This window comes from Lepidochelys kempii, chromosome 7 (genome assembly GCF_965140285.1).
Source record: "Lepidochelys kempii isolate rLepKem1 chromosome 7, rLepKem1.hap1, whole genome shotgun sequence".
NCBI lineage: Eukaryota > Metazoa > Chordata > Testudines > Cheloniidae > Lepidochelys > Lepidochelys kempii.
This window is the reverse complement of record NC_136386.1, coordinates 92,460,231-92,476,765: the sequence shown is the minus strand read 5'-3', so window position 1 is coordinate 92,476,765 and position 16,535 is coordinate 92,460,231. Positions and strand designations below refer to the sequence as shown.

Below are 16,535 nucleotides of genomic sequence, written 5' to 3'. Positions count from 1 at the left end.
ATCCTATGTGAAACTTCCAAAAAGAGAACACCCGTATTCCTAATGATAATGATAATGAAAACTAATGATTCTGGAGAAGATGACATTTTTCTTTATGTTTGACCATAAAGCCATCAGATTCATCTGAGGACTCCATTTGTGGCAAATTAGGAGGAATGCTGACTGGTGCATTTCCTTCCCTTGATTAGTTCTAGAAGTCTGTCTGCTCTGGAGTTCAGAACCCCTGGTAACATGGATGACCATGGGGAATACGTAAAACTCGTTTTTGCTGAAAAGAGGATTTGGCTGCCATGCTCTTACATTGTGCTCCCTGACCTACTGATTATGATACTGGAGAGACAAGGGGCAGGTGAAGTAATATCTGTGATGGGACCAACCTCATCCATCTTGTCTCTCTAAATTCTTGGGGCCAACACAGTTACAAATGGTTATGCTACTGTCTGTTTGAATTTTTCCTGTCTAGAACTTGGATCCTAGCTGAAGTGGTAAATTGCCTACCAGCTGCACTACTTTCTAGCCAACTGACCAGGAGAATCTTCTCTGTCAGCAGCCAGCAGTCCTAGATTACAAGATGCCCTAAGTGTCTATTTCTACCAGGCTCATGTCCATAGTGAGTACTGTTATTATAATAAATATAGTACCATCAATTGAGAGGATCTAAAAGTGACCAGTGGTGAAGATTAACAACCTGCATTCACCAGATGAAAGACTCAGTGAGAGGGCTGAGAAGCCAAATTTGGCAAGGTAAATGAAAGCAGGTACAGGATACTAGGGCAAGTCATCTGACAGAGTGATGTCAGAAGAGAATTGCTCCCCCCCATCTCCATTTGCTGGAAGTAGGATTTATACCAGCGGCTGAGCTTCATGAAGAAACAGCATATTTAGAAAATAAAATATTTCTTCATTGAATACAGACCTAAAAGTTAAGTCACTCTGATATTTATAATAAATAGTTCAGATATTGGTCCCTTATGTCCCCTGTGTGCCACTCAAGTAGTGCAAAGGGGAAGGAAAGATGGCTTTAACAGCTGGCTGGAGATTATGCCTGCATAGGGGAAACCTCAGGCAGCGCAAAGGCAGAGAACCTAGTTCTATAGTTCTTGCTCCTTACCCTTATCTCCCCTCTGGTTTAGGAGTCATTGTGGGACTGAGAGGAGATATGGCTGGAGCATGATAACATCTGAGCCAGTTTCTATCATCACAAATTAGAACAGCCCTGAAGCTGAGGGATCAGGATTGTTCCTGGAAATAAGGAGAAATAGGTTCAGGATCAACACTATTTTACATTCTTATGTTTCTAGCATGGTATACATTGCAACATCGGTAGTTCAAGATAGAATATGGAATATTATTTTAGGGCTTTTTGGTGGGTACCTCTGTATTAGTAAGTCAAGATTTCTTATTCATTGAAACATGCAGAGATTTAATAGAAGATTATGAACTGCTAGTGCAAAGAAAATGTTTCAATGGAAAAAATACTGCACTTAAATAGGTCAGACTTGGAAATTGAAACGTGTTTGATTTAATGACTTCACAATTTCAATACATAAAAATAGGTACCCAGTAATGAACAAATGTATACAAACCAGATTTTCTTAGGTAATGTACAAAACAATTGTAGAGAGAAAAAGGGGGGTGAGGGAGGAGGAGGAAGGTTTTGTTGGATTACATTGCAAGACAAAAAACAAAATGTAGTTGAGCAAACAATGTTAAATGAGGAGATCAGAGGCTTATTTCATAAATATTGTGCAATGCTTTCATTTAACAAATACAAAAATTACAATTATTTAACTTAATGTCAGGAAATATAAAATGTAATTCAATGACAGTTCTCTAATTTATTTAAAAATGGATGCAAATATAATAGCTTTTAAAATTTTGAGGTAATATTACACAGTAAACCCAAAAAGCTTTTAATAATTAAAACTAAACCAAGGCAAAGTGCAATTTTATGATAAAAGATTAAAATGTAAAGCTTTTATCTTAATGATAGGCAGAAACAATGCTTCAGTTATTAAATGTGGGCTTGAGTCATAAAAATATTGACATGTGCATTTTTACATGAGAAACTGTAGAGCTATTAATTCATAAACAAAAATGCATAAGACAACTTTCCATGAATCACCCCCTCTAGAAACAAAAATTTTGCTTCCAGTTTACTTAATAAAAATATACATAATTCTGACTTCTAAAATACACCCACATTTTTGTGCTTATTAGTATTTTACCCATTTTAAATGTCTTTTTAGTTCAGGCAGTACAGTGGTGAAGCAGTGTGATTTGTGTAACTGATTCACTTTACATTTTCAGATTAAAAATATAATTCTAGAGTGGTATTTTTAAAAGCAACAATTACTGGCCTAAATATGCTTCCACTGAAGTCAATGGTAGTTTTACCACTCACTTAAAGAGGAGCTGAGTTAGGCCAATGCTGAATGCTTTCAAAAATCCTACCACTAATCTCTATTCCTAATAAAATAAAAATGGAAAACCATCACTACCTTCTTTAAGGATCAGAACAGAATGAAATGTGTAATTATCTACTAAAGGATTAATGGCATTAAGGTTACAGAGTAGCCAGATTAGTTTACTAACCAATGTAGAAATCTGCTGGTTGTGTGTAAGTAGTATAGAAAGGAAGAAATAGCCAGAATAAGAAAAGTATCAGAAAAATTACTATATATTTTGTTATTGCAAATAAGTTCCATTGCAAAATCCATAGAACATACAGTAGGTATTACTTGATGTAAAAAAATACAATATACTATACTGTATGCTGCTACTGTCTCAGGTTGTGAATAAAAATGGACTTGTAATTATGCCTGCATTTTACAACCAGTTTCTTCCTCAGCTCCAAATTTGCTAAAACTTTCAGACAAGAATATCTTTACATTTACTTTATTAGTGTGCAGTGAAAAAACCAAAACATTGTCTAAATACCGACCTTCAAGTTAAATGAAAGATACAGCATTTTGATATGTTCTTGTATTCACTTTTGTCATAGCTTACTCTAATAAACTTTTAGTAAAAGATTTCTAGCATAAAGTTGTTGATCAAATGACAGCATTGTACACAAGTTAAAATTTTAATATTTTTCCATGTGATGTGGATATCACTTATTTCTTAAGTTATTCAAAGAGATTTAGAATTTACCTGTCAACATCCAATTTCTTTAAGTAAGCCATGGTTACAAAACTACAATATCTACAGCCAAACTGATTAGTTTGCTGCCAATTTCATAAGATTTACATGCAGGTTGTTTAATACTTAAAGTTTGTCCTTGAGTCCAGCTATACTGAAAATAGTACTTTTAACATTCCTGTACAAATCAATTCTGTTGATCTGTAAAAGCTGAATATATAACATCTAAAACTGTGTATTTGTAAAAATAAATCTTTAGCAATTAATGGCACTATCAAAATTCTATTTTTCCACAGGCAGTTATTTACATGCTTTTTAAATATCCTGCTTAATTATTTCATAACGAAAGCCAGAACATTAAAACTGTATACATTTCATCTAGGCTGTAATTGCTTTATGTCTCAATATGAAAATATGGCCCCGTGTCTCACATGAATGGCAGTTATACACTTTGCTACTGCGTGTATTAATTGAAGACATTCTGCCACTTGGCTTATCTAATCAATAAACCTTTTATGTTTCCTTTCCCAGTGGAACATGCATCCGGATGTAAATTATGATTAATTATAAAGTGCTCCAAGAATAATCAGACTCAAAACTGTAACCTGGAATTTGTCACCTCTGGCGGCTTTCTTCTGTCAAGTAATGCAGCATTCTGTATTTTATGAAAATTACTTTGTGAAAAAAAAAAAAGCAGTAAATGTATTGCCATACAGCAAAAACAAACGCACTTTGCATTTAACTAAAAAAATCATGTTTTAAATTGGATAAGACTGGCACAGTATCAAGAGACAAACATGAAAAGCTTAAAGGCACAATAAGAGGAAAGTGAGTGCTACATAAAAAAATCCTGTATTTTAAACCTTTCAAATTATTCTAGACCAAAACCTTCTGCATTTGAAATTCCAATGATCAGCTTCTGCTTCAGTTCTTTTTTGCTCTTGTAAGGAGGGAGGCAAAGCTGGTTAAAGCACGTGTGGGCCACAGGCAACCTAAAAATATTTAAAAAAATAATGCACCATTTGTTTTTAACATAAATTTTATAGCATTACGATATTACCTGTATTGTTGTAATTTACGTGCATTACTTTTACAAACCCACATGAAGAAAGTGTTACTTACCTCACAGTAACTGGGGTTCAACATGTGTTGTTCATATGTATTCTATGGTTAGTGCACATGTGCCCCATGCCGAGTTTGGATTCTTTTTGGCCACCGGTGTCCTTGTGACTCTCACCTCAGTGCACAAAAGGTGAGGAAACCCCAACTAACCCTCAGACTCTTCGCCAATACAGAATCCAGGTATTATGAGACTCTGTAGTAGTGAGGAAGGTGGGCTGTGGAATATAAATGGCTAACACATCTTGAAGAACCAAAGTAACAATTTTCTTTTAGGTTAGTTGTCCATATATATTCCATTGTTGGTGACTCACAAGCAGTGACCTATATCACAGGAGGTGGGTGCTTGGAGTCTAACAATAAGATAGCTCTGCCAAAAGGAGCATCAGATCTTGATGCTTCATCTGTGGAGTAATATTTGGTAAAATGTATGCATGGAATTCCGAAGTTGCTTCCCTACATATTTCTAGTATCAAAATGCTTCTTAAAAAGCTGTAAAAGCTGCTTAAGCCCTGGTGGAGTAACCTATAATTCTTCCTTGTTGGCATATGGCTTGGGAATGAACACAGGCAGGTGTATTACTTGGTTGAATGGAAGTCAGAGACTACCTTTAGCAACACCTTTGGGTGAGGCCTCATTGAAATATTGTCTATGGAGGTTCTGCAGTGAGCATATGCATTTTTCCTACCTTGATAGCTGCTGTTATTGCAATCTGGAAGGCTGTTTTGATGGACAAGAGGGAATGTGTAGCTAGGGGCTCAAAGGGATGGGGGAGGGAAGACCCATCAAACCTGTCAGCATGAGGTTAAGATCCTAAGGAAGAGGAGGGTCCCTGACTGGGAGATATACCCTTATAAGGCTCTTCAGGAATCTACCTACTGTGAGGTGTGAGAATGCTGATTAGCTCTGAATCAAATGGGAAGATGGAAAGCTGAAATGGCTGTTAGGTGAACCTTAAGGAATTCAGAACTGTCTAAAAGCTCCCTAAAAGACAGGAGGTATTTTAGTATTATATGCAACTAGACTTCCTGAGAAGTGCAGGGACCTTGTGTCTGAAGATTGTCTAGGTGGGCTCCCCACCCTAGACTGGAGGCATCTGTGACCAAGGCTTTCAATAGCAATGGTGGATAAAATGATGATGCAGCAGAAGCTGATGGTTTCCTTGTTTGGAATCTCTGATACTTCTCAGATGGGCTCTGCTGTGCGTGAGGGATGGTTGCCAGGGTGCTGGTAAGAATATTGAACAGGGAGCCATGAGAGTGAGTATGACTGCTGGGGTCCTGGTATGGATATTGAACCATGGGGGTCAAGGCATAGTGTCTCTCCTAGAATTTTGGGCTTTAGACGGTAGCAATGCGCTCTAGAATCCTTTTCTGGTGTGTAAGGATCAAAGGACTCCAGGGAATGAGATGGTCACCCCAACCTGCTATTGCATCCTGGATTGTCTACTGCGGTGCATAGACAATCCAGGAAGTTTTTGGAAAGCGTAGGGGACAATTTCCTGGTGCAAGTGCTAGAGGAGCCAACTGGGGGGGGGGGGGGGGGGGCTTTTCTTGACCTGCTGCTCACAAACCGGGAAGAATTAGTGGGGGAAGCAAAAGTGGATGGGAATCTGGGAGGCAGTGACCGTGAGTTGGTTGAGTTCAGGATCCTGACACAGGGAAGAAAGGTAAGCAGCAGGATACGGACCCTAGACTTCAGGAAAGCAGACTTCGACTCCCTCAGGGAACGGATGGGTAGGATCCCCTGGGGGACTAACATGAAGGGGAAAGGAGTCCAGGAGAGCTGGCTCTATTTCAAGGAATCCCTGTTGAGGTTACAGGGACAAACCATCCCGATGAGTCGAAAGAATAGTAAATATGGCAGGCGACCAGCTTGGCTTAACGGTGAAATCCTAGCAGATCTTAAACATAAAAAAGCTTACAAGAAGTGGAAGGTTGGACATATGACCAGGGAAGAGTATAAAAATATTGCTCAGGCATGTAGGAATGAAATCAGGAGGGCCAAATTGCACCTGGAGCTGCAGCTAGCAAGAGATGTCAAGAGTAACAAGAAGGGTTTCTTCAGGTATGTTGGCAACAAGAAGAAAGCCAAGGAAAGTGTGGGCCCCTTGCTGAACGAGGGAGGCAACCTAGTGACAGAGGATGTGGAAAAAGCTAATGTACTCAATGCTTTTTTTGCCTCTGTCTTCACTAACAAGGTCAGCTCCCAGACTGCTGCGCTGGGCATCACAACATGGGGAGTGGATGGCCAGCCCTCTGTGGAGAAAGAGGTGGTTAGGGACTATTTAGAAAAGCTGGACGTGCACAAGTCCATGGGGCCGGACGAGTTGCATCCGAGAGTGCTAAAGGAATTGGCGGCTGTGATTGCAGAGCCATTGGCCATTATCTTTGAAAACTCATGGCAAACGGGGGAAGTCCCAGATGACTGGAAAAAGGCTAATGTAGTGCCAATCTTTAAAAAAGGGAAGAAGGAGGATCCTGGGAACTACAGGCCAGTCAGCCTCACCTCAGTCCCCGGAAAAATCATGGAGCAGGTCCTCAAAGAATCAATCCTGAAGCAAAAAGAAAAGGAGTACTTGTGGCACCTTAGAGACTAACCAATTTATTTGAGCATGAGCTTTCGTGAGCTACAGCTCACTTCATCGGATGCATACCGTGGAATGCATCTGATGAAGTGAGCTGTAGCTCACGAAAGCTCATGCTCAAATAAATTGGTTAGTCTCTAAGGTGCCACAAGTACTCCTTTTCTTTTTGCGAATACAGACTAACACGGCTGTTACTCTGAATCCTGAAGCACTTACATGAGAGGAAAGCGATCAGGAACAGTCAGCATGGATTCACCAAGGGAAGGTCATGCCTGACTAATCTAATTGCCTTCTATGATGAGATTACTGGTTCTGTGGATGAAGGGAAAGCAGTCGATGTATTGTTTCTTGACTTTAGCAAAGCTTTTGACACGGTCTCCCACAGTATTCTTGTCAGCAAGTTAAAGAAGTATGGGTGGATGAATGCATTATAAGGTGGGTAGAAAGTTGGCTAGATTGTCGGGCTCAACGGGTAGTGATCAATGGCTCCATGTCTAGTTGGCAGCCGGTGTCAAGTGGAGTGCCCCAGGGGTCGGTCCTGGGGCCGGTTTTGTTCAATATCTTCATAAATGATCTGGAGGATTGTGTGGATTTCACTCCCAGCAAATTTGCGGATGATACTAACCTAGGAGGAGTGGTAGATACGCTGGAGGGCAGGGATAGGATACAGAGGGACCTAGACAAATTGGAGGATTGGGCCAAAAGAAATCTGATGAGGTTCAATAAGGATAAGTGCAGGGTCCTGCACTTAGGACGGAAGAACCCAATGCACAGCTATAGACTAGGGACCGAATGACTAGGCAGCAGTTCTGCAGAAAAGGACCTAGGAGTGACAGTGGACGAGAAGCTGGATATGAGTCAGCAGTGTGCCCTTGTTGCCAAGAAGGCCAATGGCATTTTGGGATGTATAAGTAGGGGCATAGCGAGCAGATCGAGGGACGTGATCGTTCCCCTCTATTCGACATTGGTGAGGCCTCATCTGGAGTACTGTGTCCAGTTTTGGGCCCCGCACTACAAGAAGGATGTGGAGAAATTGGAGAGAGTCCAGCGAAGGGCAACAAAAATGATTAGGGGTCTGGAACACATGACTTATGAGGAGAGGCTGAGGGAACTGGGATTGTTTAGTCTGCAGAAGAGAAGAATGAGGGGGGATTTGATAACTGCTTTCAACTACCTGAGAGGTGGTTCCAGAGAGGATGGTTCTAGACTTTTCTCAGTGGTAGCAGATGACAGAACAAGGAGTAATGGTCTCAAGTTGCAGTGGGGGAGGTTTAGGTTGGATATTAGGAAAAACTTTTTTACTAAGAGGGTGGTGAAACACTGGAATGTGTTACCTAGGGAGGTGGTAGAATCTCTTTCCTTAGAAGTTTTTAAGGTCAGGCTTGACAAAGCCCTGGCTGGGATGATTTAATTGGGGATTGGTCCTGCTTTGAGCAGGGGGTTGGACTAGATGACCTCCTGAGGTCCCTTCCAACCCTGATATTCTATGATTCTATGAATGAGAGGAGGAGAAAAACTACTACTCTTTTAATGGTGGAGCAGTACCAGCTTAGGTGCTAGGCAAGCCTTTAGTATGTTGTCTACCTGGTACCACAGATGTGCTCAGTACTGAAGAGACAGAGTAGTGGTTGGTACTTCAGAAGGAAGTTAGATGAACAACAACAATGGTCCTGCAGAGGGTGTGAGGTCTGTTGATGCTGCAAAGGGTCTTGGTACTGAGCATGGTGGTACCAAGTGAATGGAAGAGACTGGTACCAGCAGCCTCAATGACAAGTCAGTTCTGGATGATATATGATGCTTTGTGGGAGCTGGTACTAGGATATGGTGACTGGTGTGGACTGGGTGCCAGAGAGATACCCACTCATTTGAACTACCCTTCTCAGTAGCAGAATCAGAGGACCTAGTGAGGGGGCACCTAGATCTGTGGCCCTTAGAGGTGCAATGCTCCTTTCTCCCCCAACCTCAGATATTTTACCAGCCAGAGAGGAAGGTCCCTTAGACATGTGCCTCAGAGAGTAGACTGAAGAGCTGACTGGCGCACTTTTGGAAGAGGACTGTTCAGGAATTTCATGTCCAGCCACTCCAATATCTGAAGAGGCATAGACCTCTCCAGTAAAAGAAGCTTCTTGAGAGTCTCTCTTCCCTTTGGTGTTTGCTTCAAGAATGATTTGCAAAATGGCACCTCTCTCAGGAACGTGCCCCTTTGGTAAGGCATAAACACCCATATACCCATCATTAAGTGGTGTTACTGCCTCACAAGGACAATTCTTAAAATCGTGGAAATTTCTATTCTGCTATAAGGACTAACCCTGGTTCCAGGTGAAGTCGTTTAGAGAATTTTTTTTGTTTTCAAAGAGAAAGGAAATGCTAAGTAAAAAGCTAATCCTAACATGAAGGTATTTACAAACAACAGAACGGGCACAGTGATCAAGAGGCTCAGCCACTGTTGAAGTTCCAACTTGTAGCCATGGGCACTGAGAAGGAACTGAAGGATGGGTAGGGTTTCCCTACCCTTAAACACTTATGTGGGAGGCACAAGGACACCAAGAGCATAGGCATGGCCCCATATGGATATTGGTAGCCAAAAGAATCCCAAAATCAAGTGCAGGGGCTGCACATGCACCAGTAGTGGAATATGTATGGAATTACAGTTCAGCTCAGTTTGAGGTATGAAACTGACTGGACATATTGGCAAATTTCCAAAGCTAGATGTCTAAAGTTAAGTTTCTAAATTCGTATTTGGGGTGGGATTTTCAAATGCTCTCAGAAATGGCATAACTTTCTTTGAAAAATCACAGCCTTTAGGCCATTGAAGGCCGGGCTACAGATGTCTACAAGCATTGAGAATCCACGCATTTCACTAAAGTCAACAGGAGCTGCAGGTGCTCAGCATCTTTAAAACTCAGGCCACTTTTACTACGAGGTACATATCCAATGAATGTAGGAGGTTAATATTGGGCACTCAGATTTGAAAATTTTGGCCATTACTACGGCCTGGATCTTGTAATATGATCCATGCAGGTGGATCCTTATGCTTATGAAGAGGCACATGGAAGCCAATATGGCTCTGCATGGGTGCAAGAATCTGACTGCAAAGATGACATTGTAGGAATAGGGCCTACATTATTTTAACATACACCTTTTATTTAAAAGCTACTACTCCATTTTTAAATTGTGCCACTGCACCAGACAACAGGAAGATATGTGTTGCGTGTACCCAAATATATATAAGATCATATACAATTTTGAGAATTTAAAAATGGGACCAAGTTAAGAACAGATTAGCAGTCAGCTCGCAATTTTCTTGCCTTGATATTCCTTTAACATATTACTGGATTCATGAGTCTGTTGATCTAAAAATCAGTAGAAGCATTATAATATTATGATAAGGCCAATTACAATAAATGAATTTTTGAAAAAAGATCTCATGTACTGTACTTATTTCAAATCTATGATTACTTGTGATGCTGAAGACTTGACAATGCAAAGTGGAACCAGGAATTTCTGGTGATAGTAAGCTTCTTTATATAGCTCTCCAAATTAACTGAGCTGAATTTCTCCTAACCTTCTGGAGAAAACAGCCATCCAAAAAACTAGCTTGCTAGTAAGGAATGAGAAACTTCCCGCATGAGTTCAAAAGGATATAAAAGGTTCCAGCAGAGCATACAAATATTTAACCTTTAATTTCATGTTACAGACTCTCTTGTTTCACCTACAGAGAAGAACCTCTGGACCATCTGTCCATTTACTTGATAGAGATCCCAAAGCAATGGTCAGTCTGTTCAGGGCTCATGCTAAAAAGCTTGATTCAGATCAGCTGTAAGAAACAAGAGCATCCTCCAAGCTGCGGAGACTGGTATCCATAGTGATGAACACCCAAATGGATCCAGCAGAACTCCTGGTAAATATGGTAGTTTATTTTTCACCAGCTCAGCCCCAGTCAAGGACTAATGCAAATTGCTTCTCTGAATTGAAGCATAAGGACCACTTGTATTAAAAAGCAGAAACTGGACTTCAGAGTTACACATTGCTTAGAGAGCTAGCACTGTATTAGATGAACATCTGCTATATTTGTAAAACAATACCTGGTTTTAATAATATTTGTAAACCAAGCTAAAGGAACTAATATAGTTTCTCAATCAGTTTGCTTTTTCTTTACAGTACATACACAAATTACAGCAAGACTCTTCTGTTAAAATATTTAAGAATACAACTGAAAATTATTTACCAGTTAGTGGACGTTTCACTCTTTGAAATCTTGAAATTCAAATCAGCCATCCCTCCCACAGGTACTCTGTCACTTCCTGTAGTAAAATGCAGCAGCTTCTTTTGGAGATCAAGAGGAAATCCGAGTACTACCTCCCAAAAGTATCTACAGGATTCATTAGGGAAGGGGAGAGTTAATATCTTGATAAAAGCAATGTAAAGTTATCACTACACCCTAGGCTCAGATATTGTCACTTAATATAAAAATTCCCATAAATATATAGTTAACTGGTGAACTTAAAAGCAAAAAGTATTTATGTACATTTTCAAACACTGTGTTATCAAAAATGTGCTAGTGACACTCCTCTATACAACTCCTCCCCCCCGCCATTATTTGGAGCCAGATTTTATAACTGGCATAGTGAGGCAAAGGGAAGAGATGTTTTGGCTGAGCTATAGATTACATGCCTGTATCTTACAAACCCTTATTTTTCAAACGTTGGTTTAGATAAAGATACATATTTACATTTCTGTCTGAAACGTTGTTTAAAACCTATTAGTTACAAGAAATGCCAAGGGTTACTAGGTATTACAGAAAGATCAGATGGAAATATTTTCTTCTCAATTTTTTATGCATTTTATATTTTGTGTATAGACAGTTGCCCCAGTTTGTGTGGATCTTTCACACATCATCAGAGAAGAGAGATAACATTTTAAAATATAGGAAAATAATGTAAAACCACACAGTATCTTAGTGTAGTACCTGAAACTGACTAGACTTAAACCAATTGTGTCCTTTTAAAGACACTTGGCATAGCTAAGGAGGTTCAACTAATATAACTTTTCCTACTAAAGGAAATAAGACTACAGTATTTTAATGTCATTTTGAGATAACCTTTTTAAAACTAAACTTGTATCTTAGTACTTAATGACTATATTGAAATTCAGATTTTAATTGCTCCCATTAGTGCATCAGTCTATACTGTTCTTCTATATGAATATTAAGAAGATTAAAAATTAAGTCTACCGTATAGTGAGATCAGTTTTCAGGTAGCCATCATACTGGGTGTTTCTCTGTAGAGCATACATATCTAGTTCAGGGCTTCCACAAACAAGAATTTCAACCTCTTCTGGACGAAGTAGCTGCCAAAAAGTCATAACATTTGCTGGCAGAACACTTTTTTAAAAGATATATAATGATACTAATACGATTCAGACTAAGAATTGAAAAATTAAATTGCAGATGTTTTGTTATGTATTGTAGACAAAGTGTGTTATTTTCTTATGAACATTTTTCATGGATAAAAGTTGATATGTGAACTCCAGTATTTACTATTTTGCAGGAAGATCAATTCCTCAGCGCTTAATTTTAAAATCCTGTACTAACAAGCAAGATAAATGTGGCTAATATCCATTAGTGGGTTGTTATTACTATTACCTTTATTCCCCTTTCCTCCTAATGTTTACACTTACTTACTTAGAGTCAGAGATTTAGGCCACCGAGTCTGACCTCCTACACATCCACAGGCCCTAAACTGAACCCAATTACCCTGTACTGAGCCCAACACCAGTAAACTATTGTATGCCACAGCTAGAGAACAGGAAGGAGTGAGTAGCACTAATACTCAAGGCCTCTGCGATTGCAGGGAATTGATTAGGTTAGATATACTCAGATGATTCTAACAATCGACATGCATGCCATGCTGCAGAGTGAGGCAAAACTCCCCATGATTCCTGCCAATCTAACCTGGGGACATTCATTCCTGAAAACAGAAACGGTGATCAGTATGACACTCAGCATGTGAGAAAGACTCACCAGCCAAGCATCTGAGAAGGAACTCCATTTATGCCTCACAGCACTGGCCCATCCTGTCAAGTGTCCTATCTCATACTTCAGAGGGAGGAGGAAAAAAAATACAGAATACACCTCTGGGCCACTACGCTCAACCCCCCAGTCACAGCATGTCACCCCATCATACAATCCCACTCATAAATTTATCAAGTTCTATCTTAGAATTAGATTGCTTGCCCAATCTACTCCTATTGGGAAGTTCCTCTGATGGTTAGCAACTTTCTAATTTCTGAGCCTTAATTTGTTCATGGACAATTTATACTCATTTGTTCCTCTGTCAACATTTTCCTTTAATTTAACTAGCTCTTCTCCCTCTTTGGTGTTTACCTCCTTGATATATTTGTGCACACTCACATCCCCCACTCAGCCTTCATTTTGCTAGGCTAAAGAAACTAAGTTCTTTCAGCCTCCTCTCATAAGATAGGCCCCACATGCACTAATTGTCCTAGTAACCCTTCTCTGCACCTGTTCCAGTCTGAATATATCTTTCTTGAACATGGGTGAACAGAACTGTATGCAGTATTCCAGGTGAGGTCTTACCACTGCCTTGTACAATAGTGTTAATATTTCCCAATCTCTACTAGAAATACCTCTCCTGATACATCTTAGGATCACATTTACCTTTTTCACAACTGCCTTTCATTGATAGCCATAGCCATCCTGGGATGAACCCACACACCCAGGTCTCTCTCCTCTTCTGTTGCCTCCAAAGGCTGAGCCCCAGCTTGTAGTAGAAATCGGTATTATAATTCCCCAAGTGCATGTCTTTGAACTTGATATTATTAAATTTCATCTAATTTCTATTACCCCAGTCCTCTAGGTCATCTGGTTCTTTCTGTATAATATTCCGATGCTCCAGGTGTTGAGAATGGAGTCTTCGCCCTGAGAACACTACTAGTTTTAAATCTTTCCCCCTTCTTCCTGAAGTACTAGTGTGGTGCCTGCAAATGTAGGGAGCAGGGAACAAGTACGTATGAACCTGTGACATCTTAATTTCAGGACCCGAAAAGCTCCCAATCAATCAGAAGCTAGACCTTGGAGCAATTCATTGACATGCTGTTGGTCAGATTAGGAGCCACAGTACCATAAAACCGGTTCCAAGCCACCTTAATAGGCTCTTCCCTGTCCAGGAAGGAATTAACTGTCCCAGTGACCAGAGGGCCTTCTGTTGCAATCTCACCAAATTCACTGCTCTCTGGTCAGTAAGTGGGAAAGATACTCCTTGATTGGGATTTCTGGTTGTCAGTCATATTCAATCTCCACTGATATCGTAAAACCCGTATAACCAAACCCATTAACTAAAATCCTTTTTCTGTGCTTAAGTTAAACTTTATTGAGTAAGAAAATGAAGGAAGGCATGTACTCAGTAATGAAATGTGTATACTTTAACTCCTTTAATCTAAAACAGATGTCAAGGGAATCCTGGCACTAACAGAGAATACTTATTACTATAGAAGTATGATATAATGAACAAGATTGGATAATTGATAAAGGGTGCTTACAATCCAGTTATGTTCTGTGATTAATAAGAGGGTATTTGTGAATACAAATATTTTCTGTAATTTATAAAAAATGACACATTCAAAGATGTTTTTAACTCCTTTGGAAATGCTTGCTGGAACAGATGTTCTTAATAACAATAACTGGGGTTAGAAATCCCTTTAGCGTATCAATCATGTAAATTAAAATACCATAAAAATTCCGTAAGTATTAATTTAAATAAATTAAAATATTAAAACAGAACACACACAATCAACTGTGGGAAAGTAGTTTTTCCCCTCCCAACAAATAAACGGTCTTTGTTCTAAACCAGTATATAAAGGAATAAATTTTGAAAAGTTAGTTGGAAGTGAGCAAGTTGCCATCTCAGTTATTTTTATATATTTAAAAAGAGAACAATGCCATCTCTTCATAATTTACAGAGGGTAGTAAAGTATTCTGTATCATACTGTACGAATCTTTAACTAATAAGCTCTAATTAAGTAATTCCAATTAAGACAATTGTCTACCACCTAGTGTTATTATTATTATAATATTCAAACATGCAACATTGCCCTGTGGCTACTTGCAAACTATGTGGCTGAACTATCAGGTTGCAGAAGTGGTGAAAAACTAATGGAGACTAAGCTCCAGTGTCAGCTCTTCTCCCTGTCAATTTCTGATTGGCCCCATGGTTCATGAGAAAGGGAACTGATATAGCAGCTGAAGATGCCAGCAAAGACTGGAAGAGAGAAGAAGTGGTGCCAGAGAAGTTATCAGATTCCTGCCCCACTGTAGGGATGATCCATAAGTGGGGGGCTGAAACTGAGGGACCCTGAAAGGCTTTTAAGATGGCTATCTGGCTTTTCTTCATGTTCTCTTTGAGTAAAACTGTACCCATTATTTACTCCCCTGTAAGTACACAAGACTGCATGATCCTCACAACTCCCTCTCAACAATCCAACTAGAAATGGGGGAGGGGCAGAGGAGGGAAGCCACCAGTATATCTGCCATTAGTCCTCATTTGGCCAGAACAGGCTTCGCTTTAGAAAACCTGCCCAAGGTAACTCAGCTCCTGGTCAGCATCACAGGTGTGCATGACAGGCAACCACTCTTTCCTCTACTACCTGCTGGCATCCTTTCTCACTTGCACATACTGGGCTTCCAGTTCCGATCCTCTCTAATGGTCTAGAGATGTGTTCAGCTCAGTAAAGGGTTTAGTCTGGAGCCAGATCCTGCATGCACTGAAAAGAAGCAGTCAGCAGGGAGGAGGCAACTGAGCAGCCACGAGGTATTTTTTGCAGCCAAAACAAGGTAGGCTACTAGGAAGAGGCAAGCCATGGGGAAAAGTGAGGGAGAAAAGGGAAGTTTCAGGGGAAAAATGGGGAACAATATTATTTTCAAGGGATGGTTTTTCATGTCAGCCAGCGGTGTGGGGTCTACTGAAGGATTTTATGTTCATTCTGCTGAGTTTTGGGTGACTTCTCTTTGCTTTTTCTCCCATTACTTTCTAAGATGAAAATAACCTAAAATTCACCAAAAATGCCCAAAGAACTGTTTATTAACAGACCCTAGTAGTCCCACCCTTTGATTATAAGGATAGAATAAGAACAAGGATAGAGAGGGGAAGAGAATGGATTACACTAGGTGACACCACCTGGGCTATATCATGAGTAGGGTTGCCAACTTTGGTTGGATGAATTCCTGGAGGTTTAATCACATGACATTATCTTTAGTTAAAAATTAATCTTTAATTCCTGGAGACTCCAAGACAATCCTGGAGGGTTGGGAACCTTAATCATGAGAGACAGAGGGGCACCTCTGCAAACCTGCCACAGAAGAGGGGATCTAGCTCTGCACACCTGGGAATCACTGGCTTAAAACTAAAGACTAAAGTGAGGAAACAGAGGTTCCATTTGTGGTTTTATTATAGAATTGCAGTTACTTAAGACAAGATTTTAAAAAACTGGTATATAAAGTTAAGGTTTCGAGTTCACATTTAGGCTCCTAAATAAATGGCCTGATTTCCAAAAGAGATGAGCAGCCACTAAGTTTAGTGAATACTGCTGGGTGATAAGCACTTTTGAAAAACCAGGCCACACTGAATCCTATCTGTTAAAAATCCTACCCATTAGAAAAAAAAAAATCTTG

At 39.8% G+C, this 16,535-nt stretch overlaps 1 protein-coding gene across 5 annotated transcripts in view; it reads right to left on the bottom strand.

The window, feature by feature from the left end:
• Positions 1 to 1,499: 1,499 nt before the first annotated feature.
• The window catches only part of HECTD2 (HECT domain E3 ubiquitin protein ligase 2), a 74,558-nt gene continuing 59,522 nt past the window's right edge, over positions 1,500 to 16,535 (bottom strand). For all 5 annotated transcript variants that reach the window (XM_073353822.2, XM_073353823.2, XM_073353824.2 and 2 more), the window contains 3 exons: positions 12,081 to 12,196; positions 11,076 to 11,219; positions 1,500 to 4,133 (listed from right to left, as the gene is read on the bottom strand). In XM_073353822.2, coding sequence (XP_073209923.2) covers positions 4,013 to 4,133; positions 11,076 to 11,219; positions 12,081 to 12,196 — 381 coding nt within the window. In that variant the 3' untranslated portion in view covers positions 1,500 to 4,012. The remainder of the gene's footprint in view (positions 4,134 to 11,075; positions 11,220 to 12,080; positions 12,197 to 16,535) is intronic.